At 50.7% G+C, this 25893-nt stretch overlaps 1 protein-coding gene across 7 annotated transcripts in view; it reads right to left on the bottom strand.

The window, feature by feature from the left end:
• The window catches only part of SCUBE1 (signal peptide, CUB domain and EGF like domain containing 1), a 127101-nt gene that overhangs the window by 86022 nt on the left and 15186 nt on the right, over positions 1–25893 (bottom strand). For all 7 annotated transcript variants that reach the window (XM_086403185.1, XM_086403187.1, XM_086403180.1 and 4 more), the window contains exon 3: positions 19211–19339. In XM_086403185.1, the coding sequence (XP_086259311.1) occupies positions 19211–19339 (129 nt within the window). The remainder of the gene's footprint in view (positions 1–19210; positions 19340–25893) is intronic.

The following is a 25893-nucleotide window of genomic DNA, read 5'->3' on the forward strand; positions in this document are numbered from 1 at the left end:
CAGAGATCAGCACTTGCAATCAGTTGGACTTGAATGTCCAACAGGCAGGACAAACCTAACAAGCCTAACATGGCCCACAGTGAACTATCTCCACCTCCACAACGAAAGCAGAAGAGAACAAAGCAAAGCCCAGGCCCCTCCCGCAGCCTTCTGAATCTCAGCAAATGGCAGTGCCACCCACAGTTGCTTCAGCCCAAACACCTGGGAGCCATTCGGCGCCTCGTCACTGGCGTCTGCCTTGTGTTCACTTCTCTGTCTCCTCGGAGATGCAGAGTGCTTGGGGACAGGGACATCTTGCGTGTGGCTGCGTCTCGGGGTTTTAAGCAGCACCTGTTTGTGGACCGAGTACGGACTGAGAACTGGCTGGGGCAGGCAGCTCTGGCCTGGAGGCCCTGGCTGCGGGCCTGCCCCGTCAGGGATGGGCCGAGTGGCCCTGGAGGGGCTGCCCCGGGTGGCAGCGCTGGATCAGGGACTGGATTGAGTGCTGGCCAGTGGGTTTGCAGGGGGGCAGAGTGAGAGCTGGCTGGAGAAGACCTAGGTTCGCTTATCTGCCTGGCACAGCCTTGCCCAGCAGTTAACCCCACTGAGTGGGTGAGCACAGCTCTGCCTGTGGGCAGCTGGTGGGGAGATGAGGATGGAGAGAAGTAGATACCCTCAAACGCTGCCAGCCTGTGGGCTCTGGTGCATGACGAACGAACAGAGCCACGTGGGACGCTTGGTAAGCCGGGGAAGCCCGCTTCCTGCTTTGTGGTGCTTTCACTCGCGTGAGGACCAAAGTCTTCAGCTGCAGAAAACCCATTCTGAGTGGTGCTTGGGGAAGCGGGTGGAGGGGGTAGGGGCTTGAAGACAGTGGGCTGTGCCCTTGAATGACACTTCATCATTGCCCTTGGTCTACGCCAACTGCGGCCAGACCAGCTCTTCCTTTAATCTCTGCAGCAAGGGCAAGAGAGGAAGCTGCAGGAGACGGAAGGGAACTCCCGCTCCCTGAGCCCCTGCTCCGCGTCAGCACTCCCATTACAGCGTCCCAGCTGGCCTCGGCCCGGGGCAGGAGCAGAGTGTTGTAACAGGAGCTGCAAGCAGAGCGCACGGCCTGCCCTCGGTCACCGACGTGTGGGTGACGGGCCCAGGACGGGAACTGGATGCCTTCGTCCCCCGCCCTCAGGCCTCTGCCAGGGCAGCTGTGAACGTGATCCTGGACAGACATCTGTGGGAGGCACTGGAGCTCTGAACGATCCATTTTGATGGGGATGAGAATGGAGGACTGGAAAGAGGGAAGGGAGAAAAACCAACTAACAGAACAAACCCTGGAACCAAAGCAAGACGCTCTAAGAAAAGAAGGGGAAATGCTTTTGACAAGATTCTTAATGAATATCCTCAGAAATAAAGCAGGCCCAGCTGGCTGTGATTACCCCTGCGGGCTTGGGTGGGGGGCAGGGGGAGCCCCACTGCCTTGGGAAAGACTCCACAGAGGCAAGGCGAGCCCAGGAGCTCCCCGGACTGCCCCGGTGCACACGGGCCTTCTGGTCAGTCCATCACACCTGACTCTGGCCAGGTCAAATGCCTTGCTCCCAGCGTAAATTTCCCACCATTGCTACTGCCTGGAATTCCGGAACTTCAAACATCAAATCTTCCCAATTAAATTCAATGTTTTCCTCCAGCTTCTGCTGAGTTAAATCTGGGCCTTATCCGGCTGCTGTGGGTGCTCCCCAGTGGCCCGTTTCCTTCCTTTTTCCCAACAGCTCCCTCCCCCGGTCGGCCCTGGGACCTCTTCTCTGTGAGTGGGGGCTCCCTCGCGGGCCCCCACCCCAGCCTGTGACGGCTCCTTCACCGGGCTGGCAGTGAACTGGCCGCTTCCTTCCGGCGCTCAGCAATCCCTCACTGCCAGGCCCTGGGTGGGTCATGCAGACACAGTGGGACTGAGGAATGAGTCTGTGCCAGAAGAGCTGATACACTCAAGAAAGAAAGCGGGCAGAGGCAGAGGGCTGACATGGGCACCGGGGAGCTTCGTGGAAAAGGCAGCACTGAGCCTAGCTGAGCATGGCAAGGACCGCCGTGTCTCCCCAAGGCTGCCCCTCTCCCGTTCCAGGCCAGGCTGTGGCATGACTTTTTCACAGCGTAACCGCCCTCAAGAGCTTAGCGTGGGTCCCTATCACTTGTCCAATAAAACTTTCATTATTCAAAAATGTGAATGTATAAGGAATTTTGAAAAACAGCGGCGGAGAAAAGATCAACAAATTCATACTCTAGCCACAACTCCTATCACGAGCATCTATTTTATTTTTTCATGTGCTGAGTTTCAGCTAGTGGTAACGAATCACTCTTTCGCCCTCTCGCCCTTGAGAGCATGACCCTTTGGCCCTGCTTCACTGAGAGCTGAGTCAGCGCCTTGGGCAGGCTGGGGCTCAGTCCTGGCTGCCCTTCTCACTGCCGCTGTCCAGGCTGCAAGGACCCCCTGCCCTCGCCTCAGAGTGCTGTCTCTCTTCCACTCTTAGCAAACTCCCCTGGGAGGGACACGTCTGGGCGGCTGTGAGGGACTTCTCTGCAGATGAATCCCCAGACGCGGGATTCTGGCACAAACCTTCGCATCCTGGCTGCTGGACCCGTTACTCTGTACACAGTTTCCTGGCTTCCCACCCGAGAGCACGTCTGCAAGAACCGCCATTCCATCTGAAGTCATCTTTCTAACGCCCTGTCTCCCCCAGAGAGCTGTGATGGCACACGTGTTTGTGCTCGTTCATTCATTGAACAGGCAGGGAACAGGGAGTGAGCATGTCCTCAAGGCCTGCCCCCAGGGAGCTGCCCGACCAGGGTGGGAGAAGGGGTGAGACCAGGTAAGACCGGGGGTTGGGAGGCCAAACTCGGGGGCTGCGGAGCCTCTGTCTAAACTGCACAAGGACCGGCTCAGGGAGAGCTGTGTTTGGGGATGGGATGCCTGCCGTGTGTGTCTGTGTGTGTGAGTGTGTGCACGAGTGCACACCCATGTGCATATGTTTGGTGAGGCTGGAGCAGTAGGTAGGGCCCTGGTGGCTGTCGAAGGAGGGGGCGAGGAGCCAGGCTGGCGTCTGAGGTGCCCGAGATGCAGACGGAGGAAGTCTCCCGCCAGGCCTGCGTCTGCCGGTCTGGGTCTCCATGTCTCAGGCTCGGGGAGCAATGGTGTGTGCCTCTGCTGACAGGCCGCCATTTCCCACGCCTCTGTCTACTCCTCCTGAGCCCGCGCTCCTTTCTGACTGAGCCCGGCCGCCATTTCCCACGCCTCTGTCTACTCCTCCTGAGCCCGCGCTCCTTTCTGACTGAGTCAGGCCGCCATTTCCCACGCCTCTGTCTACTCCTCTCCCTGAGCCCACGTTCCTTTCTGACTGAGCCCGGCCGCCATTTCACACGCCTCTGTCTACTCCTTCTGAGCCTGCGCTCCTTTCTGAGTGAGTCAGGCCGCCATTTCCCACGCCTCTGTCTACTCCTCCTGAGCCCGCACTCCTTTCTGACTGAGCTAGGCCGCCATTTCACATGCCTCTGTCTATTCCTCTCCCTGAGCCCACGTTCCTTTCTGACTGAGCCAGGCCGCCATTTTACACACCTCTGCCTACTCTCCCTGAGTCTGCACTCCTTTCTGGCTGAGCCTCTTCAGCTCCAGGCTTTGCACCTGCCCTTTCCTCCTCCCCTCGCCCCATCCCTGTCCCCACTTGGCACCGGGAGATGGCTCCCTCCCCGCCAGTGCTTTGGGCCAATGTTAATGACATCAAGGACACCAAGCTGTGAGTATTACTGCACAGAGCCTAGAGCTCCCCGAGGGTGGGAGTTGCATCTAACTCATCTCTGGATCTCCTGACTGGTAGGTGGGGGCACTTGGGCCAGCTGCTGACCAGAGGTTACAAACCATTTCTCCCAACCAGATGGCCACCCTAGCAGCAGCTCTCAGTCACGCCCCCCACATCCTGGACTCAGATTCCAGCCCCACATCTTGGCTACGTGATCACACATCAACAGCGACAAAAGTTCTGATAGGATCTGGGGCTGGCAGCGGCATACAAACATCAGTGCACGATCCTAACCATATACGGTCAGTTCTGCACACACATGACCTCAGACAAGAACATTAGGACCTGAAAGCTGTTGACCTGTTGGGGTGGCAAGCTAATGGGGGAATTATCTTCTGTCTTGTCTACCAATTTCTTGGCGTGTTTCTGTATAATTACTCCACGTGTGGAAGATGGGTAAGTAAACAGACCTTTTCTACTCTGCTTGAGGAGCACTGTGTCTCGGGCAGGGTGGGGACTGAGTCACGCTGCCAGGAAGGCCAGGGAAGAGGTGCTCAAGGATGAACTGGAGCGCTTAGGGCAGCCAAGAGGGGGCGTCCTCCAAGGCGGGAGGAGCACAGAGGGTGGGGACAGGCTTCTCATTTGTAGGGTGAGAAGGCAAGGCTGGAGTGGCAGGCAGAGCCCTGAGCACAAGGAGCCAACTGCCAGGCTGAAGACCCCAGACTCCTCCAATGGGAAGAAGGGCCCCAGGAGGATCTCATTCCACAGGGCCTCCGCCAAGGCTCCTCCCAACAACTACACTGGCATGTGACCCCTTGGCGGCCAGCACATGAGCCAGGGCGGGGCAAGGGGCCGTGGGACCCTCTCCCACCACTAAGGTATCACCTGAGGGGTCGCTAGAGACCCCAGACCAAGCAGCTGGGTGGCTGCCAGGGCCACCTGCTTCCCACAGACAAGGAGTGCCAGCTGGGCACCAGCCCTCTCTGCTGGCTAGTCTATTTCCAGCTGCATGTGGCTGGGGTGAGGCGGGTGCCAGGGAGGGGTGCGCAGGGAAGGGTGCAGGGGCAGGCGAGGCACGGGGCTGGCCAAAGGCCACGATAAACGGTCTGTCAGTGCTGGGAAAGGATGGTTGCTGCAGCACGTGTCTAGACGCAGCCCAGCCCGGCCCACGTCCAGGGTGGCCCCCATCACCGCCAGGGCACGGACTGCTCCAGAGTAAGCAAGCTTATTGGCAGAGGAAGCGCTGGGTCGCAGACTTTGGGACTCCCTTACTTGCTGATAACTCCCATTTTTAGGCACACAGTTCAGTTCTGGTCTGGGGTATATGTTTTGGTGGTAAAGTATTTTTAAAGAGCTTTCACAAGACACTTATTTTCTGTTTACTTCTCTGAATTCTGACCAAGACCTTGGCACATGAACTGCAAACAATAAAGACGAAGGGACGTGTCTGCTTGTCTGTCCTGTCCTCGGCAACTGGCTGTTTTTCTTTGCTGTTTATGGGCTCGGCCTTCTCCACCCTGGGACAGAGCAGGACTTCTTCCCCAGGTCACCACACTGAGCCCTATTCAAAGCCAGCACAGGGCGACCGACAACAGATTTCAGCCACGTCCTACCAACAGGAAGGGCCACCCTGTATTGTGCTGTGGTCTCTGACCTGAAGGTGCCACCCAAGGGAGAGCAAGAAGGAGAGGCCGAGGGGCCTCCTGACGCCACAATGCCCACCTCGCTCCATGCCTACAGCCCCCTCCCAGGAACACTGTCACCCCTCTTTTCGGGATAAGAAGAGTGAGCCTAAAGAGCTGGCTGCAAACCCCTGCTGGGAAGGGAGCTTGGGCCAAGGGTGACGCGTCTGTTCCCAGGTCCTTGCTCTCGGCTCCTCTAGAGCAGAGACCAGGAGCTGGGCCTGGAGACAGGACGGGACAGGGGAGCTCCACGCTCAGCCGGCCACAGGGGCCCCACTCACGTGGGCTGCTAGGAGACACCCCCTGCCCTCTCCCAGTTCTCAGAAGGTTTGAGAGCCCTGAGCCCCGCTCCTGGGCCAGGCTTGTGTATGTATCACTGTCAGACCATGCTCTCCTGGGCAGTCAGCATCAAACTTTCTGCTTCCTTCCCCGGCCACCCACCCATCCCTCCATCACACAGATGGGTCTGCGCTGGGCCTGGGAACACAGACCTAAGGCACTTTGGAGCCTGGCCCTTCAGGATCTCCTGAGGCAGGAGAGACCCACCCCGAGGTCTAGGGACAAGCCTAGGAGCTCAGCGCTGAGGCAGAGGGCAGCCTGGAAGGCTACAGGCACCCAGGGGAATGGTGTGCAACTCAGGGAAAGCTTTCCAGAGGGGATGATGCCCTAGCTGACGTGTGACAAGTAGGGGTCACAAAGAATTAACGAAGAGCGTGGGGAAGGGTGATCCGAGTAGAAGGAACAGTAGGTGTAGGGTACTCCAGAGCAGGAAAGGGGGGTGCATTTAGGAAAACGGAAGTTATTTGACGTGCTGGAGATTACAGCTCTGAGAAACAAGGAGAGAGAGGTAGATGGGGACTGCATCTGGAAGGGAGGAGGGGCTTGGCTACCATCCCTGGGGACACTCTATGCCACTAAGACGTCCCATCACGAGCTGACAGAGGGAGAAGGACTCTGACACAGCAGCCAGGCCGAGGGGTTCCAAACAGGGCCCTGTGGGGCTGAGCTCCCCAGAGAGTGGGGCTCTCATCCCTGCCAGTCTTGCCTCCCATTTCAGCCAAAGCTGTGTGCCCACCGTGGGATTCTGCTGGAAATAAAGAGTTCTGCTGCTGGACACACAACACCACAGAATCTGAAAACCATTGGTTGAATCCCACCCCTTACCTCACATGTGATGGGGAAACTGAGGCACAGAGAGGGAAGGAGTTTCCCGAGGTCCCCCTGTAAGTCCATGGCCCAAAGAGCCTGATTCCTGGCCCACTGCCATGCCCCCCAGCACTCGCCTGGCCCCCTTCTATAAGACACACCCGAGGCTCTGCCCAGCCTTCCCTCCAGCCCCCAGTCCTGAGCTGGCTGCAGGCCTGAGGCTGGAGAAGGCCACTCCAGCCCCAAAACACACCTGGGTCTCCATCACCCCACCTCCCTGCCCACTGCAGAAGTTCCCTGGTTCTGTAATGATTTGGGGAAAGAAGGACGCCCATTTATAAAGATGCACACTGAGTCCACTCTGTTTCTTTTCCTCAGGCCAAAGAATTCCTGTCAGATTAACAGTTGTAAAAAGCTTGGAAGAGAAGTGAGTCTGAATCCAGCTTGTCCTCCGACAGTGACTCCCTCCAACCAGGTGTGTTCAGACCACATGAATGTGGGCCAAGAACAGGGACCAGCGGGGAGGGAGGGCAGAAATAGGACAAAAGAAACCTCCACAGTTTACCTTGAAAAATATTGGTGTTTATGGAATAAGTATTTGACTGTCTGAAACTGTTTAGTTTCACATTAAAATGGTCAGCATTTTTTTTCCCCAGCAAGAAATGCATTTGCGCTGTTGAAGTATAAAGACAAATAAACAGAGGCGAGTCGAGCCTTCGTTAGGGGTTCAGGGAGCAACACATTGTCTCCAGCTGTCCTCCAGGATGAGAGGGGGCGCCTTCAAAAGGGCCGAGGCGCGGCCCTTTCATCCTGCCGGGGTGCAGGGAAGAGCCGTGACCGCCGCACCACCGCGGAGCATCTGGGCGCCCACGGTGCCTTCCTCCCACACGTGCAGCTGGGCTCCCGGGCCCCGCTGGGCCCTGCAGAGCTCCTCTCCTCCTCTGCTCCCTCTGCCTGGTGGCCTCTGGTGTCACCCAGTGTACATCTGATCCTGCCAGACAGGCATCATGTTCATTTTGGAGACCACAAAACCGAGACTGAGAAAGAGGTGACGTGCGTCCAAGGTCACAAGGTGAGTATTGAGGTAGAGCTGGGACGACAGCCCTGGTGCCATGCGGCCCATGTCAGTGGATGAGCCAAGAATCGGTGCAGGAGGAAGGGGCAGGGTCTGGCCGGGGAGGGTGGTGGGCCGTGGCTCACTGGGCAGGAGCACTGTGTGGAACACGTGGGGCAGTCCCCACCAAAGGACTTCACACCCAGCTCAGGCATGAGGCTCATTTCTCCATCTTCACTAGCTCAGAAAAGACATCCATTCTCTTTAAAAAGTATCCAGACTGCACACTAGGAATAAGTGCTAATTAAGTAATTCACATCTGTCAGCCCTTGTTGACTGCCAGGCACATGCTCTGCAAAGCTTATCTCATCTGGTCTCTGCATCATCCCTGTCAAATAAGCGCTGCTATTAGCCCCACCAAACAGATGAGGATACGAGGCCCCGAGAAATGAAGTTACCTGCTCAGGGTCACAAAGTTGAGTGATGGATCCAGGATTCAAAACTATGCAGACTGATTCCCAATGTTCCTCCAGGACTGGGAATACGTCATTCATCTGCAATCTGGAAGCTCCCAGCCCAGGACGCAGCACAGGGCAGGCACTCAGGAGATGTTCTGAGATGAACGACTTAAGAGCTCTCCATTTTGATGCCATCTAGAAGCTCTCAGTTCAGTTCAGTGGTTCAGTCATGTCCGACTCTTTGCAACCTCACAGACTGCAGCACGCCAGGCCTCCCTATCCATCACCAACTCCCAGAGGCTGTTCAAACTCACGTCTATCGAGTTGGTGATGCCATCCAATCATCTCATCCTCTGTCGTCCCCTTCTCCTACCGTCTTGAATCTTTCCCAGCATCAGGGTGTTTTCCACTGAGTTAATTCTTTGCATCAAGTGGTCAAAGTACTGGAGCTTCAGCTTCAGCATCAATGAATATTCAGGACTGATTTCCTTTAAGACTGACTGGTTGGGTCTTGCAGTCCAAGGGACTCTCAAGAGTCTTCTCCAAAACCACTGTTCAAAAGCATCAATTCTTCGGTGCTCGGCTTTCTTTATAGTCCAACTAGAAGCCCTAGGCTGTCACATTCCCCTGAACCCCAGACCTGATTACCTCATAGACTTTGAACTTGTATACCGTATCTATTCAGATGGCTACTAATTATGTCAAATTGAAGTTGGCCCAACAGACTCTCGGAGAAGACAATGGCAATCCACTCTAGTACTCTTGCCTGGAAAATCCCATGGACAGAGGAGCCTGGTAGGCTGCAGTCCATGGGGTTGCTAAGGGTCAGACATGACTGAGTGACTTCACTTTCACTTTTCACTTTCATGCATTGGAGAAGGAAATGGCAACCCACTCCAGTGTTCTTGCCTGGAGAATTCCAGGGACGGGGGAGCCTGGTGGGCTGCTGTCTATGGGGTTGCACGGAGTTGGACATGACTGAAGTGACTTAGCAGCAGCAGCAACAGACTCTCAGTCCACGATGTCCCTACTCCACAGTCTGTCCTCCCCCCAGTCTTCCCCAGAAGCTACAGAGTAACTCCAAGCAAAAAACCAGCAGTCACTCTTGATTCCTCTTTACCCCTCACTTCTCAACATCTAATCCATCATCAGTCCATTCTGGCTCCATTTTCAAAACATATATGAATTCAACCACATCTCATCACCTCCACGATTGTCACCCTGGATGGGGCCACCAACATCTCTGATCTAGACCACCATAATGGTCTCTGTCTCTTATTTCCCGTTAACACATTCTCTGTGTAGCAGCCAGAAGGCAAATCTATTAAGACGTCAATCCCTGGTTAAAATGTCCCATGGTCCCAGCTAATTTTTTTTTCCCCAGCTAATTGAGAATAAAATCCTAACTCCCTTCTAGGGCCTGTAAGATCTGACATGACCTGGCCCGGCTCCCTCCTGACCTTATCTCCAGGCTTTCTCCTTCCTTCCAGATCCTCCAGGTACCATGACCTGTTCCCAAACTCACCCAACTTGTCCCTGGCCCTGGCCACTGCCTTTGTCCTCCCCTTTTTGTCTGGAGGGAAGATGATCTTCGATGGGCAGCTTCCTCCTCCTCCTGAAGGCCCTTCACCAAGTCCCCTCCCTGTGAACACTGGGGGACCTCTGTAACTGCCTTGATAGGCAAAGCTGGGTGGAAGTGCCTTCTGAGAGCAGACTGTAAAACTGCATCTTGTTCTCCTGGGACCCAGACACTATGCTGTGAGGAAGCCCATACCACCCTGTGTGGACAGACCACACCAAGAGGCTGCCCAGAAGTGTTCTGGCTGACAACCAACTTCAACCATAAGACATCAGCAGAGGAGTGTCCAGATTATTCCAGCCCCCATCAAGGCATATCCAACTTCAAGACTCCCCAGCTGAGGCCCAAACACCGAGCAGCTGAGACAGCCATCCCCACTGCATCCTCTCTGAATTCCTGACCCACAGAATCTGCAAGCAGAGTAAACTGGTGTTTCACGCCACTGAACGTGGGGAGGTTTTTAACGCACCAATGGTCACAGGTGTACCGCCCTCTCCAACACGGTTGCCCTGCCCCGTCACTTCCTATCACAGAATTGTTGTTCAGTCACTCCGTTGTGTCCAGCTCTTTGCAACCCAATGGACTGCAGCATGCCAGGCTTCCCTGTCCTTCACTATCTCCCTCAGTTTGCTCAAACTCATGTCCATGGAGTCAGTGATGCCATCCAACCATCTCATCCTCGGTCACTCCCTTCTCTTCCTGTCCTCATTCTTTCCCAGCATCAGGGTCTTTTCCAACGAGTTGACTCTGCATCAGGTGGCCAAAGTATTGGAGCTTCAGCTTCAGCATCAGTCCTTCCAATGAACATTCAGGGTTGATTTCCTTTAGGATGGACTGGTTTGATCTCCTTGCCATCCAAAGGACTCTCAAGAGTCTTCTCCAACACCACAGCTCAAAAGCATCAATTCTTGGCCATTCAGCCTTCTTTATGGTCCAACTCTCACACTGGTACATGGCTACCAGAAAGCCATAGCTTTGACTATAGGGACCTTTGTCGGCAAAGTGATGTCTCTGCTTTTTATACACTGTTCAGGTTTGTCACAACCTTTCTTCCACGGAGCAGGCATCTTTTGACTTTGTGGCTGCGGCCCTATCACATTTGTGTTATTATTTTTCACTGCAGGTGGCCTGACTGAACCCACTTCACTGAGTTCCGTGCTTCCTTGCGCACTGTCTCCCCCCTGCGCTTGCTGCTTCGTTCACCACTCAGTGTACCTTCAACATTTAAAGCTGGCGCTGGCACACAGCAGGACTTCTGAACATTTTTTTGAATAAATGAATGAATGAATGGATGAATATTGGATGGAGCCTTATGTCACCTGTGCTTTGAGCCGTGAACATTTCTGGGTTTCTCGTGAATCTGGAGGTCCCATGACACGCGCTCCATCTAATTCTCCTGGATCTCCACCATGTGCCCAGCATGGACGTTTGCTGAGCCTGAGGACGTAGGATACAAGGCACTTCTTCAAACTCATTTATTTGTTCATTCTATAAATATTTATTATATGCCTATGATTTGCCAGACATAGCACTCGATTCTGAGGAGGAAGAAGGAGAGATAAACAAGAGAGCTTCTGCCTACAGGGGAAGAAGACAAAACTCCAGCACAGAGCCAAGCAGAGGTGTGTACAACGTGGTCACAGAAGGCTTTGGAAAGAAGGGAGATGCAGGGACGGGGGTCACAGGGAGCAGCGCTGAACAGGAGGGATGGAAGGATGGTGGGTGTAAGGCCGGTGGGGCCAGAGGGCACGGGTGGGTGAGGATGAGAGGTGAGGAGAGGAGGCCGGCAGTGCCCTGGCCCGAGGGGCCTTGGGAGCAGATAAAACGGGTGCTGCTGTGAAGGTGACGGGAGCCACGTGAAAGGGTTCAGTGATCACAGGGCTCTGTGAAGTCACATGGGGAACACAATGTCCCGAAGAAGCTCAAGGGTGACAGAAGGCTCTTGCATAGGTAGCAAGGACCTGCCTGGGAGGCAGTACAGATTTTGGGGAGCTCTCCAGAGCATTGGCTGCCCTCATCCCCTTTAGCAGGCCACCCACCAGCCTGGGTTGGCAGATGCTAGGATTTCACAGAGTCCCAAACTCACAGTGGGGTGGGGGGCTATCAAACCCCCAATGATCCGGACCAGCCTCCCAGAGTGGGGTCTGTTTTGGGTGCCATGGGGAAGTGGTAGGCAGTAGCTTACAGGCTTGAACTGGCAAACGAAGAGATCTGGGCTCTGGTCTCAGCTTGACCACTTACTGGCTGTGTGACCTTACATGGGTCACTTTCCCTTTCTGAGCCTCAGTTCCTCATTTGTAAAGAGGGGATACTAATGGCTTCTGCTCAGGGATGCGTGAGGACCAAGTAAGAGAACGTCAGCACAACATCCTGGACGACTCCAGGCACACAGCAGAGACTGAGCCAAGGTCCCCTCACCTCACCTAAGAGGGGCCGACTACCTAGCATGGGGCCGGGCACACAGTAGGTGCTCAAGAAGTGTTAACGGGAACATCGCAATCTGCTTAACAAAACAACTTTTCTGCTGAATCTGGCTGCAGATGACTCCTCTTCATCAGGGGAAAATGTGCTGAGAAGCAAGTCCGAAATTCAAACTGTGAGCAACTTGAGAACCGTATTTTTCAGTAAGTCAAGATAAAGACTGGGGTCGCAGAGAACATCTGGCTAAGTGAACTAATGGCTTTAGGGGAAAAGGAGACTTGCTTTGTGGAGTCGGGAAAAAATTATCCACCGCTGGTTTTAATTTAGGATGAAAAAAAAAACCTTATTCTATTAGCCTAAATATTGCTCTTATGTCCAATTGCATGGAGTTTGGAATAATATTTTTCAAACAGAACTACTGCTATTTCAAGTAATTACAATGCTAAAAGCAGTCATTTGGGGTTGAGCAAGGATCTCATCATGGTTTCAATTCCCTCTGGTGTCATTTTCTGTTATATTTGAGAAATTCCTCAATAAAGATGTCAAATAGAAAGAGGGTTTTACTCCCTAGAGGACAGATTTGGCCACTCTCCAGGACACGGTCCCAGGCAAGCCATCTCCACAAGAAAATAACCTCATTTGCTCAAAAGAAAAGAAAAGGTTCAACTGTGAAAACCCAGGCAAGAAAATAACCCTTCAGCCATCAGCCTCATTTCTCCGACGAGCTCGGAACGCTTTTCAAACTGTGCTGACCAGGCTCGGTTCCAGCCATCATCATGAAGGAATTCAGCGGTGGTTGGGAGAGGGATGTTCCAAGCGGACGAGACTTCTGACCCAGGCTTTTGGAGACAAAACAGGAGATGCAGACAGGCCTGACTGTCCCTGACGGGTGATGGTTGTGGGGTGGGGCTCAAGAGTGGCTGACCAGAGACGGTCAGGGCTGCACAAAGCAGAGAGACTGCAGAACACAGAGCCCTCCCCAAACTCAGTCAGCTTCTCACAGCACCCAACACCCACCGAGGGCAGGCCTTGTGCTGGAGGCTCTATCAGGCAGCGTGAACACAGTTCCTACTGAGACCGAGCTGAGAGCTAAATGACCGACAGGCTGTGAGCGATAGAGAACGGTGGGGAGTGTGGCGATCGGGAGTGGACACACGCTCTCCCAAGAGGGGCCGTGATGCGGATCCTCCCAGTTGCTGCTGTTCCCATAGGGAGGCGCCCCTGCTCTCGGCCTCATGCCTGGAGGGTCCCCGCTCTGCCGCTCCTGTGGCTACAGCCCTCCCCACGGAGTAAGCACTCCACAGGCGGTCATGGCACCTGGGTGTTTGAGGCCCCACAAATTCCCTGTCCAACCCCCACCCACCCCCCCCCCCCCCCGCCCACAAACCTGTCTCTTCTCAGAAGGACAGATAACAGGACCAAGAAAAAGGGAAGATGGCTTCGGGGCAAATGACCAGGGCTTACATATTCAGGTTAGGGCGCCCTCAGGTGCCTTGTGGTGTAGGACAGGGCCAGGGGTGAGAAGAAGGGATGGGGAGCAGGCATTGCCCATGCTACCACTTTCTGGCACGAAACTCCAAAAAGTCCTAGAATTCTAAATTCCACTCCAGCCTTCCAAGTCACGAGGAAGGGATGCTTGTCAAGGAAGAAGAAATTGAACATATTTTAGATCGAAGCTTCCTAATGACCTTTACATATCTGGCCATGTGGGATATGCACTCCTGCCCCAGACCCACAAAGTCAGGGATGAGGGGATTAGGGCCAAGCAGAAACAGAGCTGGAAATACTGAGTTTTATGTGACATCCCTTGATTTATAAATGTGGACAAATAATTCAATCCCCACCGCCATCATCATCACATCAGCGATATGGGGTGAGCGGGAGGGAAACCAAGCATGTTCACGGGCTGGACTGTGGGCGGCGAGCCTGAAACCTCTGCAGCAGTGTGACTGATGCACCCTGACCCGTGCAGAACCTCCCAAGCAGTACGCTCAGCTCTCCAGGTCTACTTTCTTATGTAACTGGCACAGTGACCCTGAGACAGGTATTCCTGACCCATTCTGCAGTTAGAGGAACTGAGACTTGGAGAGTCTGAGTAACTGCTCTCAAACCATAAAGCTCATGAGTAGTGGTGACAGAATTTGGACCACATCTTCCAACTCCATTAAGTCCAGCTTCCTCTTACAGCATGACGGTTTCAGCCAGTGTTTACAAGCCTCTGAGATCCCGACACTGAGCCGGGCACATTTTCAGCGTTTTGTGGGTGAGGGGGTTGTGGCTCTGTGTTGTCAGGCAGGGCTGGAGCCTGTTGGAACCGAGGTCTGACTTTTCCAGAGCCGGAGTTTTGACATGAGAAGGAAAAAGCCCAAACATGAAGACGTCTGTTGGAAAGCATCTGCCCTCAGCTAAAAGCAGAGGAGCAACAGAGAGAGCCTTTTCTCGGCTGCCATATGCATGAGTTAGAGCCGAAAGAAGTTGCAATCTGTGCTCAGAGGTGGGGGTGGGGAGTCTCACCCAGTTCCTTAAATTAATCAGTATAAAAAGAATCCACTATGGAAATCACAATGTTAAAACCAAAACCTGCACAGACCCCATTAGTCTGGAGGTGGTGGGTATACCTGCCCGCCATAGCCAGGAATATGGGTGCTTACAAGCAGGTGATTCTATCCAGGTAAGAGAGGTGTGATGAGACGGGGAGGCTGTGTGTGTGACACAGCCCAGGGAGTGCAGACAGCAGGCCCGGCCCCCGTGAGGTCTCGGAGGCGTCAGACCAGCCCACCGCAATGCATCTGGTCTGAAGGTCGGCCAGGGTGAGTAAGGCCTGCGGCATTTGCGCACTCCGTGCTGGCCACTCTCTAGCTGGCCGGCACCCACGACCCCACTCAGTCCTCGTGAGAGCTCTATAGGACAGTGACTGCGGATGCAGTTTCTGGGGAGGGAACAGGCCTAGAGGTGAAGCGGCCAAAGGTCACACAGCTGATAACTGACAAACCAGGGTCGGAGCTCAGAACCTGCAGTCCGAAGGTCTGGTCTCTTGACCACTGGGGATATGCCTGCTCCTGTCAGGATATGCCCAACAGGCAGACTGCCAGGTCTGTCTTCACGGACTAATCCATTCCTGAAACGTACTCTATCATCTGAAAAAAGGGGCCAACAACCCGGAAGGTTAAATGTTTATGCTTCTTGGGAGGATTACATGAGATAAAATGTGAACAATACTGAATGTGGCGTCTGGTACAACAAACGCAGTCCAGCCTCAGTTCTCTCCAATCTCATCCAAGGCTCTGCCTTCCTCTGCAGCTCCACCTCCCACCATTCCTCCCACTCCCCCCCGAGCCCAGCCTCAAGGAGCCACCCACAGCTCTCCACACAGGCTCTGCCCTCACCCCTACCTTTGGAGATCCTGTTCAAGGCAACTTCCTCCTTGAAGTCCCCCAGAGGAGTTAGGCACACGTCCCCCCCACCCCCCAACTCCCAGCCCATGCAGGGTAACTCTTCACAGACCCCTCTGGGCTTCCACAGTCTGCTGTCCAGACCTCCGTTTCAGCACTTTCTTTGGGTGTAATTACATGTTTACAGATCTGTTTCCCATAACAGCTAATCTGAGATCCAATAAGCATTAAACAAAAACAGGCAGAGGAACTGAAGACGGATACACCGCTAATTCTAGAGGAGTTTCAGAGCACTGGGGATGTCCAGCTTCCTAGCACACATCCTCAGTTACTCAGTTGTTTCCAAGTCTTTGCAACCTCCCTACATTGTAGCCTGCCAGGCTCCTGTGTCCATGGGATTCTCTCGACAAGAATACTGGGGTGGGTTGCCATTTCCTCCTTCACAAGCTTTCTATGCATACACCAAAAACCCAGTTGGCATGATAGAAGGTTTACCCAGCCCTTCCAGGAGACACTGCATTGAGTGCCATCAGATCAGATCAGATCAGTCGCTCAGTCGTGTCCGACTCTTCGTGACCCCATGAATCGCAGCACGCCAGGCCTCCCTGTCCATCACAAACTCCCGGAGTTCACTCAGACTCAAGTCCATCGAGTCGGTGATGCCATCCAGCCATCTCATCCTCTGTCGTCCCCTTCTCCTCCTGCCCCAATCCCTCCCAGCATCAGAGTCTTTTCCAATGAGTCAACTCTTCGCATGAGGTGGCCAAAGTGCTGGAGTTTCAGCTTTAGCATCATTCCTTCCAAAGAAATCCAAGGGCTGATCTCCTTCAGAATGGACTGGTTGGATCTCCTTGCAGTCCGAGGGACTCTCAAGAGTCTTCTCCAACACCACAGTTCAAAAGCATCAATTCTTTGGCGCTCAGCCTTCTTCACCGTCCAACTCTCACATCCATACATGACCACAGGAAAAACCATAGCCTTGACTAGACGAACCTTTGTTAGCAAAGTAATGTCTCTGCTTTTGAATATGCCATCTAGGTTGGTCATAACTTTCCTTCCAAAGAGTAAGCGTCTTTTAATTTCATGGCTGCAGTCACCATCTGTAGTGATTTTGGAGCCCAGAAAAATAAAGTCTGACACTGTTTCCACTGTTTCCCCATCTATTTCCCATGAAGTGATGGGACCGGAAGCCATGATCTTCGTTTTCTGAATGTTGAGCTTTAAGCCCTAGAATGTGAAGTCAAGTGGGCCTTAGAAAGCATCACTACGAACAAAGCTAGTGGAGGTGATGGAATTCCAGTTGAGCTATTCCAAATCCCGAAAGATGATGCTGTGAAAGTGCTGTACTTACTATGCCGGCAAATTTGGAAAACTCAGCAGTGGCCACAGGACTGGAAAAGGTCAGTTTTGGAATTCCAATTCCAAAGAAAGGCAATGCCAAAGAATGCTCAAACTACCGCACAATTGCACTCATCTCACACGCTAGTAAAGTAATGCTCAAAATTCTCCAAGCCAGGCTTCAGCAATGTGTCAACCATGAACTTCCTGATGTTCAAGCTGGTTTTAGAAACGGCAGAGGAACCAGAGATCGAGTGCCATAAAAAAATCCAAATAATCCTTTTGACCCAGAAGTTCCAGGAAGACTTGCTAAGGAAACAGTTGGGAAAATAAGAAAAAAATGTTTTATACCCAGAACCACCTCTGGGTTCTGATGGCAAAATCAAACAAACAAAATAAGCAAACAGTGTGAGTGTCCAACCACAGCAGGGCGGCCAAGTCACCTACGGTAATACTGATGCCTGTTTGCTGACTATACTCACCAAGCACCAGCCGCTTCACTGCACCATTTCATCCTCACACACAACCTGGCGAGGCCGACAGCATGTTATTCCTGTGGCTGTCAGGGTGATGGGAACACCTCCCAAGACTGAGCGCCCTGGGGCTTGCACACTTCTCAGCTGCCTGGACACGATCACAGTTACTGCTCACAGCAGCATGTGAGACAGCTGCTCTTCACAACCTCCCTTTACCAACAAGACACTGAGGCTTGGAGATGTTAAGAACGTGTTCATGGCCACGCCACACCCCTGCTAAGTCCATGGTCTCACCCCTGAGGCTCCAGCTGTTGTTCCCCGGGTCACTCAGCAGCTGACAGCAGAAGATGGCTGGGGGGACAGGAGCACCTGTTTGAGACCACGGGCTTTCTACCAGGAGCTGTTCCTCCGGCCGTGGACCGCAAACCCCCTCTGTTATGGGTTGAATTACATCCCTCCCAAGATGCTGAAGTCCTGACCCCCAGGACCGGTGAGGGTAACCTTTGCAGATAGATTACTGGCAGATGATCAAGTTAAGATAGGTCGGCATGGTGCCCCCTAATCCAACAGGATTGTGTCCTTAGGAAGAGAGGACATTTGGACACAGATACAGGCATGCAGAGAACAAAAATGATGTGAAAACAGAGAGGAAAGTGATCTACGTGCAAAGGCAAGCCCGAGGCTACCAGGAGAGACGGCAAAACAGGGCCTCCCTCCAAGCCTCATAGGAACTAACCCCACTGACACCACAGCTTCAGACTTTGAACCTCTAGAACTATGACAGAGTAAAGTTGTCTCGCTCAGGTCACCTAGCGTGTTCCTCTGTTACAGCAGCCGCAGGTTGTTAGTCACTGATCAAATGATGAGGCATCTAGGAAAATGGTGAAGACAAAGGCCAGGTACCTGATTGCAACTACAGGTAATCACACCATCACACCCAGGCGCCTGAAGGCAAACACACCCGTGAAACTAAGATGCTTTCCAGTCTTTCTTTGTTGTTCTACATTTTCCCAATTGTACCCAGAAAGTTTGCATTACTCATAAATTTATACAACTGGCTTAAAAATATATGTATTTGAACTAGGAGAATCTGGAAGTATATAAGAATCCTTGTTATGGGCTGAATTATGTTTCTCCCTAATTTATGTGTTGAAGGTCTAACCCTAACCCTTAGAACATGGCTGTATTTATGATAGGACCTTTAAAAAGGTAATTACGTTGAAAATGAGTTGTCAGGATGGCTTCTACTCCAATATGACTGGTGTCCTTATAGGAAGAGATTAGGGCAAAGAGAGAGTGAGAGAGGGAGGAACACCAGATACATGCACGCATAGAGATGACCATGTGAACACACAGCAAGAAGGTGGCCATCTGCAAGAAACACCAGATACATGCACGCATAGAGATGACCATGTGAGCACACAGCAAGAAGGTGGCCATCTGCAAGAAACACCAGATACATGCACGCATAGAGATGACCATGTGAGCACACAGCAAGAAGGTGGCCATCTGCAAGCCAAGGAGAGACCCTCAGATTAAAAAGAAACCCACGAGCACCTTGTCCTTGGACTTCCAGTCTCCAGGACTGTGAGAAAATAAATTCTTGCACTTTAAGCTCCTCAAGCGTGCTATTTTGTTACAACAGTCCTAGCAAACCAATCATTGTGGTTTAGTCACTAAGTCATGTCGAACTTTGCAACGCCAGGGACTGTAGCCCTCCAGGGTCCTCTATCCATGGGATTTCCCAGGCAAGAATACTGGAATGGGTTGTCATTTCCTTCTTCAGGGGGTCTTCTTAACCCAAGGAACCAAAAGAGGATAAGCATTCCCACTGCACCCAACGTTACCAGCTGGAGTTGAGAAAGAGGCAGGGTGTGCCCAGTGGGCAGGGCACAGCTGAGTCGCTCACCCAGGCAGTTGTGTCCGTCGTGTGCCAGCATGAAGCCGTCAAAGCAGGTGCATCTGTAGTTCCCCGGGATGTTGATGCACTCGTGGACGCAGCCCCCGTTGTAGTGGTCATTCTCACACTCGTCGATGTCTGCAAAATGAGGCACGTGAGAAGTGTCAGAGGAAGACCCCGAGGGTCCTCTTCCCCCCACCACTGAAGACACTGGGACATGAGTGGTTAGAGGATGACTCAACAGGTACTCACTAACTCAAGTCCTTGCTGGGGGCTGGGGAGCAGATCCAAAGGTTACAAAGATGAAGATCCTGGCTTTGGAAGGCGGTCAGCCACCAGCTTGGGGAGCAAGGTCATGTGGCAGGCATGTTTGGAGTGACTTTCAGATCCCCCGATGGTGAAGCAGGCAAGATTTCACACCCAGCTCTAGCCCCCTTGAAGCCTCTCAACACTAACAGCATGCAAGAACCCTATCTAAAATCCCCCCAAACTGGCTTTTTTCAGGCTATTTGAAAGTTGTCCAGAGTGGAGAGCTCATTACTTGTGAGAGAGGGTCTAAGAAATAAATGAACTTCTCATACCATCACAAAACCTAATTTCTAGAATGAGACAAAAGGCCGTATACTCCCCCCAGGGTTTTCTTCCAGATCTGAATTTCTACTGCTTTAGTTTCCTTGTTACAACAAAGACTTCTGTCTTATGAACAATGGCTAATAGCCTTCCTAAAGGTCACCCTTTTTGCCGTTCTAAGTGTTTCTCAACATTTCCCATCAGGGTTCAAAGAGCTATCAGTTCTGGAGTTCCAGAGAGATTCGAGAGGGCCTGGAGAGCTATAGCAGCGAGTCCAGTTAACATTCAATGAACCAGCCAAGTCCCAGGGATGACGCCATGTGTCATTAAGGCCCCAATCCCCACATTAACTATGAGGCACAGACCCCCGTCATCCATATTCCAGTTTTACAAGGGAATCTAAGAAGCTGAGGCACAGCAAGGCCAAAGCCTTGCCAAGGGCCACACACCTCGACGCGTTATGTAAGTGGGATCCGAACCAGTGCAATCCCCCATCAGAACGAGGGGTACTGGTGGCCTTCAACCTACCCACCTCGAGCTCCACAGGCCCACGAAAAGATGGCAACCGGAAGCCTCTCACAGCAGAACCGGAAGTGTTCCCACAGCCTAACCGGAAGCAGGGATTTTTGATGAGCAGTTCCAGCTATGAAAGCCAGGAAGGGGCCACCCTTAAGAAGAGAGGGAACTCAAGGCACACCTGGCCGCTTCCACAAACACCTGAGGGGCTGGTAAGGGGAGACACCCAGCTTTGTCCTCTTTCCACACGGTCCAGAGGACAGAGCTACACACAGTAGAGAAAGCCAAAAGGGCCAATTAATGTTCAGGGGTAGGTATGTCCCATCTGGAAGACAGAGCCTGCCTCATGTGGTCGTGAGCCCCCCGACTCTGGAGGTGACCAAGCACTGTCTGGACACCTGTCTGCCAGGAATGCTGCCAGCAGAGGAAATACTGCAGCCCTGAAAGTGCTAGAATACAGGGTCTGGGCTGTGCAGCATCCTCCTGGTAGCCACCCAGCCATGATGAGGGAAGAACAAGCAGCCTGGATCTGCAGAGGTGCAAGAGACAGGAGGCTTCCTGCCTGCAGAGGCCATCAGTGTCTGCTGGGAAGCAGGCTCAGTGCTGTAAATCATTTGAATTGCTTTCGATCATTATACTTAATGTACTAAGAAGTTTTAAATAACATTAAAGGCAGAGTATAAGATTTTGTGTTTGAAAGGGCACATGGATTTATAAAGACTGAGATATTGATTACCTCTCAATCTCTGCAGCTCCAACCTTTTGCCAGAGCCCCAGATATACCAATCTAACTACCTCTCCCCCTAGATCGCCCACATTCACTCCAAAGGCAATATGGCCCAACTTTAATTCATCAACCTGTACTTCTGTGGGGTTCTCCATCCCAGTAAATATTGTTATCCTTCCACTTCTCCACTGACATCTAATCAGCTACCAACATGTGAATCTTCTACACTCTTAACATGGGTGCAGTTTGTGAACTGGTCACCCATTTCTACTACTTATAAACATGGCACCATCTCTCAGCTGATCCAAACCAGCATCTCCTAGACTATTGCCTCCTTCCTTTCTTCCATTCATGCAGGTGACTCAGGAGAAGGTGGCCTGGTCCCAACTCTGGGGGTGGAGCCTCGTCAGTCTAATCAAACAATGTACGGAATTAATGGCTGTTATTGGTCCCAGGGTGGGCATGTGACTTAGGCTGGATCAGTCAGACTGACGGGAAGGAGTTTTATTTCATATTGGGTAGAAGTCGCTCCCTCTCACTTTGTACCTCAGTATGTAGGTATCTATTCCTGAAACATACACTAACCGTCTGGAGTAGGTATTTTAACTCCATTTTATAGTTGAGCAAACTAAAGTGCAGGGAGGTAATTGCTCAAGGTCACATAGTAAGGTAGGGCAAGTATCAAAACAAAGTCTTGCTGTTTACAAAGCCCATGTCTTTTCTAGTGGAGGTGATGGAATTTCAGGTGAGCTATTTCAAATCTTAAAAGATGATGCTGTTAAAGTGTTGCACTCAATATACCAGCAAATTTGGAAAACTCAGCAGTGGCCACAGGACTAGAAAAGGTCAGTTTTCATTCCAATCCCAAAGAAAGACAATACCAAAGAATGTTCAAACTACTGCACAATTGCACTCATCTCACATGCTAGCAAAGTAATGCTCAAAATCCTCCAAGCCAGGCTTCAACAGTATATGAACCATGAACTTCCAGATGTTCAAGCAGGATTTAGAAAAGGCTGAGGAACCATACACCAAATTGCCAACACCCACTGGATCATCAAAAAAGCAAGAGTTGCAGAAAAACATCTACTTCTGCTTTATTGACTATGCCAAAGCCTTTGACTGTGTGGATCACAACAAACTGTGGAAAATTCTTCAAGAGATGAGAATACCAGACCACCTGACCTGCCTCCTGAGAAATTTGTATGCAGGTCAACAAGCAACTGTTAGAACTGGACATGGAACAACAGACTGGTTCCAAATCGGGAAAGGAGTACGTTAAGGCTGTATATTGTCACTCTGCTTATTTAACTTATATTCAGAGTACATCATACAAAATGCTGGGCTGGATGAAGCATAAGCTGGAATCAAGATTGCTGGGAGAAATATCAATAACCTCAGATATGCAGATGACACCACTCTTATGGCAGAAAGTGAAGAGGAACTCAAAAGCCTCTTGATGAAAGAGGAGAGTGAAAAAGCTGGCTTAAAACTCAGCATTCAAAAAACTAAGATCATGGCATCCGGTCCCATCACTTCATGGCAAGTAGATGGGGAAACAATGGGAACAGGGACAGACTTTGTTTTCTTGGGCTCCAAAATCACTGCAGATGGTGACTATACCATGAAATTAAAAGATGCTTGCTCCTTGAAAGGAAAGTTATGACCAACCTAGACAGCATATTAAAAAGCAGAGACATTTCTCTGCCAACAAAGGTCTGTCTAGTCAAAGCTGTGGTTTTTCCAGTAGTCATGTATGGATGTGAGAGTTGGACTATAAAGAAAGGTGAGTGCCAAAGAATTGATGCTTTTGAACTATGGTGTTGGAGAAGAGTCTTGAGAGTCCCTTATCTATCTACCTTGTGCTGAAGAAGAATAAATGAAGGTTGAAGAATAAGGGAAAGCTGGTGAATGTATGCAGAGATACGATTGGTAAGTTCAGCACAGTTACAAAAGGAAGGCCATAAATATGGCTCTGAGCCTCCTAGAAGCCAAGGCAAGGAGGAAAACACAATCAGTTACAGAGTCACCACATCCATAAAATTCAATTGCACAAACTGTTTTAAGACGTTGTCTGAGAAAGATGTCTTTCCCCAGTTAAGACAATCATACACCCAAATTTGCCTGGCAAAGCTCTGGTTTATGCCTGTTGTCTGATAATTGCTAATAGCAACCTTTCTACTATCAAAATGATAAACTATTTGATCACCATACACATAAGGCATTATAAGGAGATTGCTTTTTATAAAGAGATTGATTGGATAGTCAATATGACAACTCTAGGACTTCCCTGGCAGAGTGGTTAGGACTCTGTGCTTTCATTGCAGGGGACACAGGTTCAATCCCTGATCAGGGAACTGAGATCCTGAAAGCTACGAGGAGCAGACAAAAAATAGTAATAAATAAATAAACTAAAAATGAACTTAAACTCTACCCTTTCCCTTCCTTTGACTCCCAATAGTGTAGGCCACAGTGGATGCTAATGCCCTGAGGACAGCAGTGTCTACTGTTCACATTTCTTCTTTTAATCCATTCCCAAAAGATTCCCCCAGATCCGAGCACTTAGAATGATCAGTTCTTCTCCAATCACCAGCCCTGGAGTGCTCCCATAGGCTTCTGGGGCCAACCTGCTTTACCTGCCCATCCAGAATCCTGAATGGAGAACCATCTGCTCAGAGATCAAACCTCCCCTGATTTTCTGTATCTTTGCCTTGAATTTTTGTTTTTTAAAATCATGCGAGCCTCACCCTTTAATGCATGAGAGATAAACACATAAATAAACAAACAAAAACTCTGCCAAAGCAAGTAGGTTTATTATTGTAAAAACCGTATCCAAGAGCCAGCAGCCCCAGAGGAGGTCCCGCAGGCCTCCAAGATGCCCATCAGTCTCAGGCCACTTAAAAAATATTTTTATTGAAGTCCTGAATACTCACTGGAAGGACTTATGCTGAAGCTGAAACTCCAATACTTTGGCCACCTCATGTGAAGAGCTGACTCATTGGAAAAGACCCTGATGCTGGGACAGATTGGGGGCAGGAGGAGAAGGGGACGACAGAGGATGAGATGGTTGGATAGCATCACTGATTCAAGAGACATGAGTTTGAGTCAACTCTGGGAGTTGGTGATGGACAGGGAGGCCTGGTGTGCTGCAGTCCATGGGGTCGCAAAGAGTCGGACATGACTGAGTGACTGAACTGAACTGAACAGTTGATTTACAATGTTGTTAATTTCTGCTGTACGGCAAAGTGATATATATGTATAAATACATTCTTTTAAAATATTCTTTTCCATTCTGGTTGATCACAGAATACTGAATATAGATCTCTGTGCTATACAGCAGGACCTTGTTGTTCGTCCATTCCATATATACTAGCTTCCATCTGCTAACCACCGTCTCCCTCTCCAGCCCTCCCCCCAAGCTCCTCCCCCTTGGCAACCACCAGTCTGTTGTCTATGTTGGATCACTATTTCAGGACTGTTAAAGCTAGAGAATGAGGGACAGGCAGATGGAGTGGGGAGAGGGTGAAGGAATGGAGGGGGACAGAGCCAAGCTCTCTAGTTATTTAATCTTTTTTTTAAATTTGAAGTGTAGTTGATTATGATATTGGGTTAGTTTCAGCTGCACAGCAAGGTGATTCAGTTATATATTTTCAGATTATTTCCCATTATAGGTTATTACAAGATATTGAATGTAGTCCCCTAAGCTACATGGTAAGTCTATTGCTAATCTGTTTTATGTTCAGTAGTTTGTATCTGTTAATCCTACACCCCTAATTCCTTCCTTCCTCCTTTGACGACCGTAAGTTCGTTTTCTATGTACATGAGTCTGCTTCTGTTTTGCCTATAGATCCATTTGTATTATCTTTTAGATCCCACACATAAGTGACATCATATTCGTCTTTCTCTGTTTGACTCACTTCATTTAGTATGACACTCTCTAGCTCCACGCTTGTTGCTGCAAATGACAATGTTTCGTTCTTTTTGATGGCTGAGTAATGTTCCATTGTACTGTGCTGGCTTGGCCAGCCCAACATACGCACTGCATCTTCTTAAACCACGTATCTGTTGATGGATGCTTGGGTTCTTTCCATGTCTTGGCTATTGTAAATAGTGCTGCTGTGAACATAAGGGTGCATGTATCTTTTCAAATTATAGTTTTGTCTGCTTATATATCCAGGAATGGGATTGCCAGCTCATATGGCCACTTTATTTTTAGTTTTCTGAGGAACCTCCGTACTGTTTTCCATAGTGGCCGCACCAGTTTACATTTCCATTAACAGTGTGGGAGGGTTCTCTTTCTCTATGCCCTCTCCAGCATTCACTACTTGTAAACTTCTGGTTGATGGCCATTCTGACCAGTGTGAGGTGATGCTTCATTGTGGTTCTGATTTGCATTTCTAATAATTAGCAACGTGGAGCATCTTTTCACGTGCCTGTTGGCCATCTGTAAGTCTTTCTTGGGGAAACATCTATTTATATCTCCTGCCCATTTTTTGATTAGGTTATTCTTATTATTTTGGATGTTGAGTTATATGAGCTGTTTGTATATTTTGGAAATTGAGCCCTTCTTGGTCGCATCATTTGCAAATATTTTCTCCCATTCCATACTTTGTCTTTTTGTTTAGTTTATGGTTTTCTTGGCTGTGCAAAAACTTTTAAGTTTGAGTAGGTCTCATTTGTTGATTTTCACTTTTATTTCTTTTGCTTTGAGAGACTGGTCCAGATATTTATTCTCAAAGGGCTGTTGTGAGTTTGTGTCCCTCAAAAGAGGTGTTGATGTCCTAACCCTCAGTACTTGTGAATGTGACCTGATTTGGAAATAGGATCTTTGCAGATGTAATCAAGCTTTAGATAAGGTTGTAGGGAGTATGGGCTTCCC

The sequence above is a fragment of the Bos grunniens genome, chromosome 5 (genome assembly GCF_055505025.1).
Source record: "Bos grunniens cultivar Pamir isolate PY7600 chromosome 5, Bosgru_T2T1.0, whole genome shotgun sequence".
In the NCBI taxonomy this organism is placed as follows: Eukaryota; Metazoa; Chordata; class Mammalia; order Artiodactyla; family Bovidae; genus Bos; species Bos grunniens.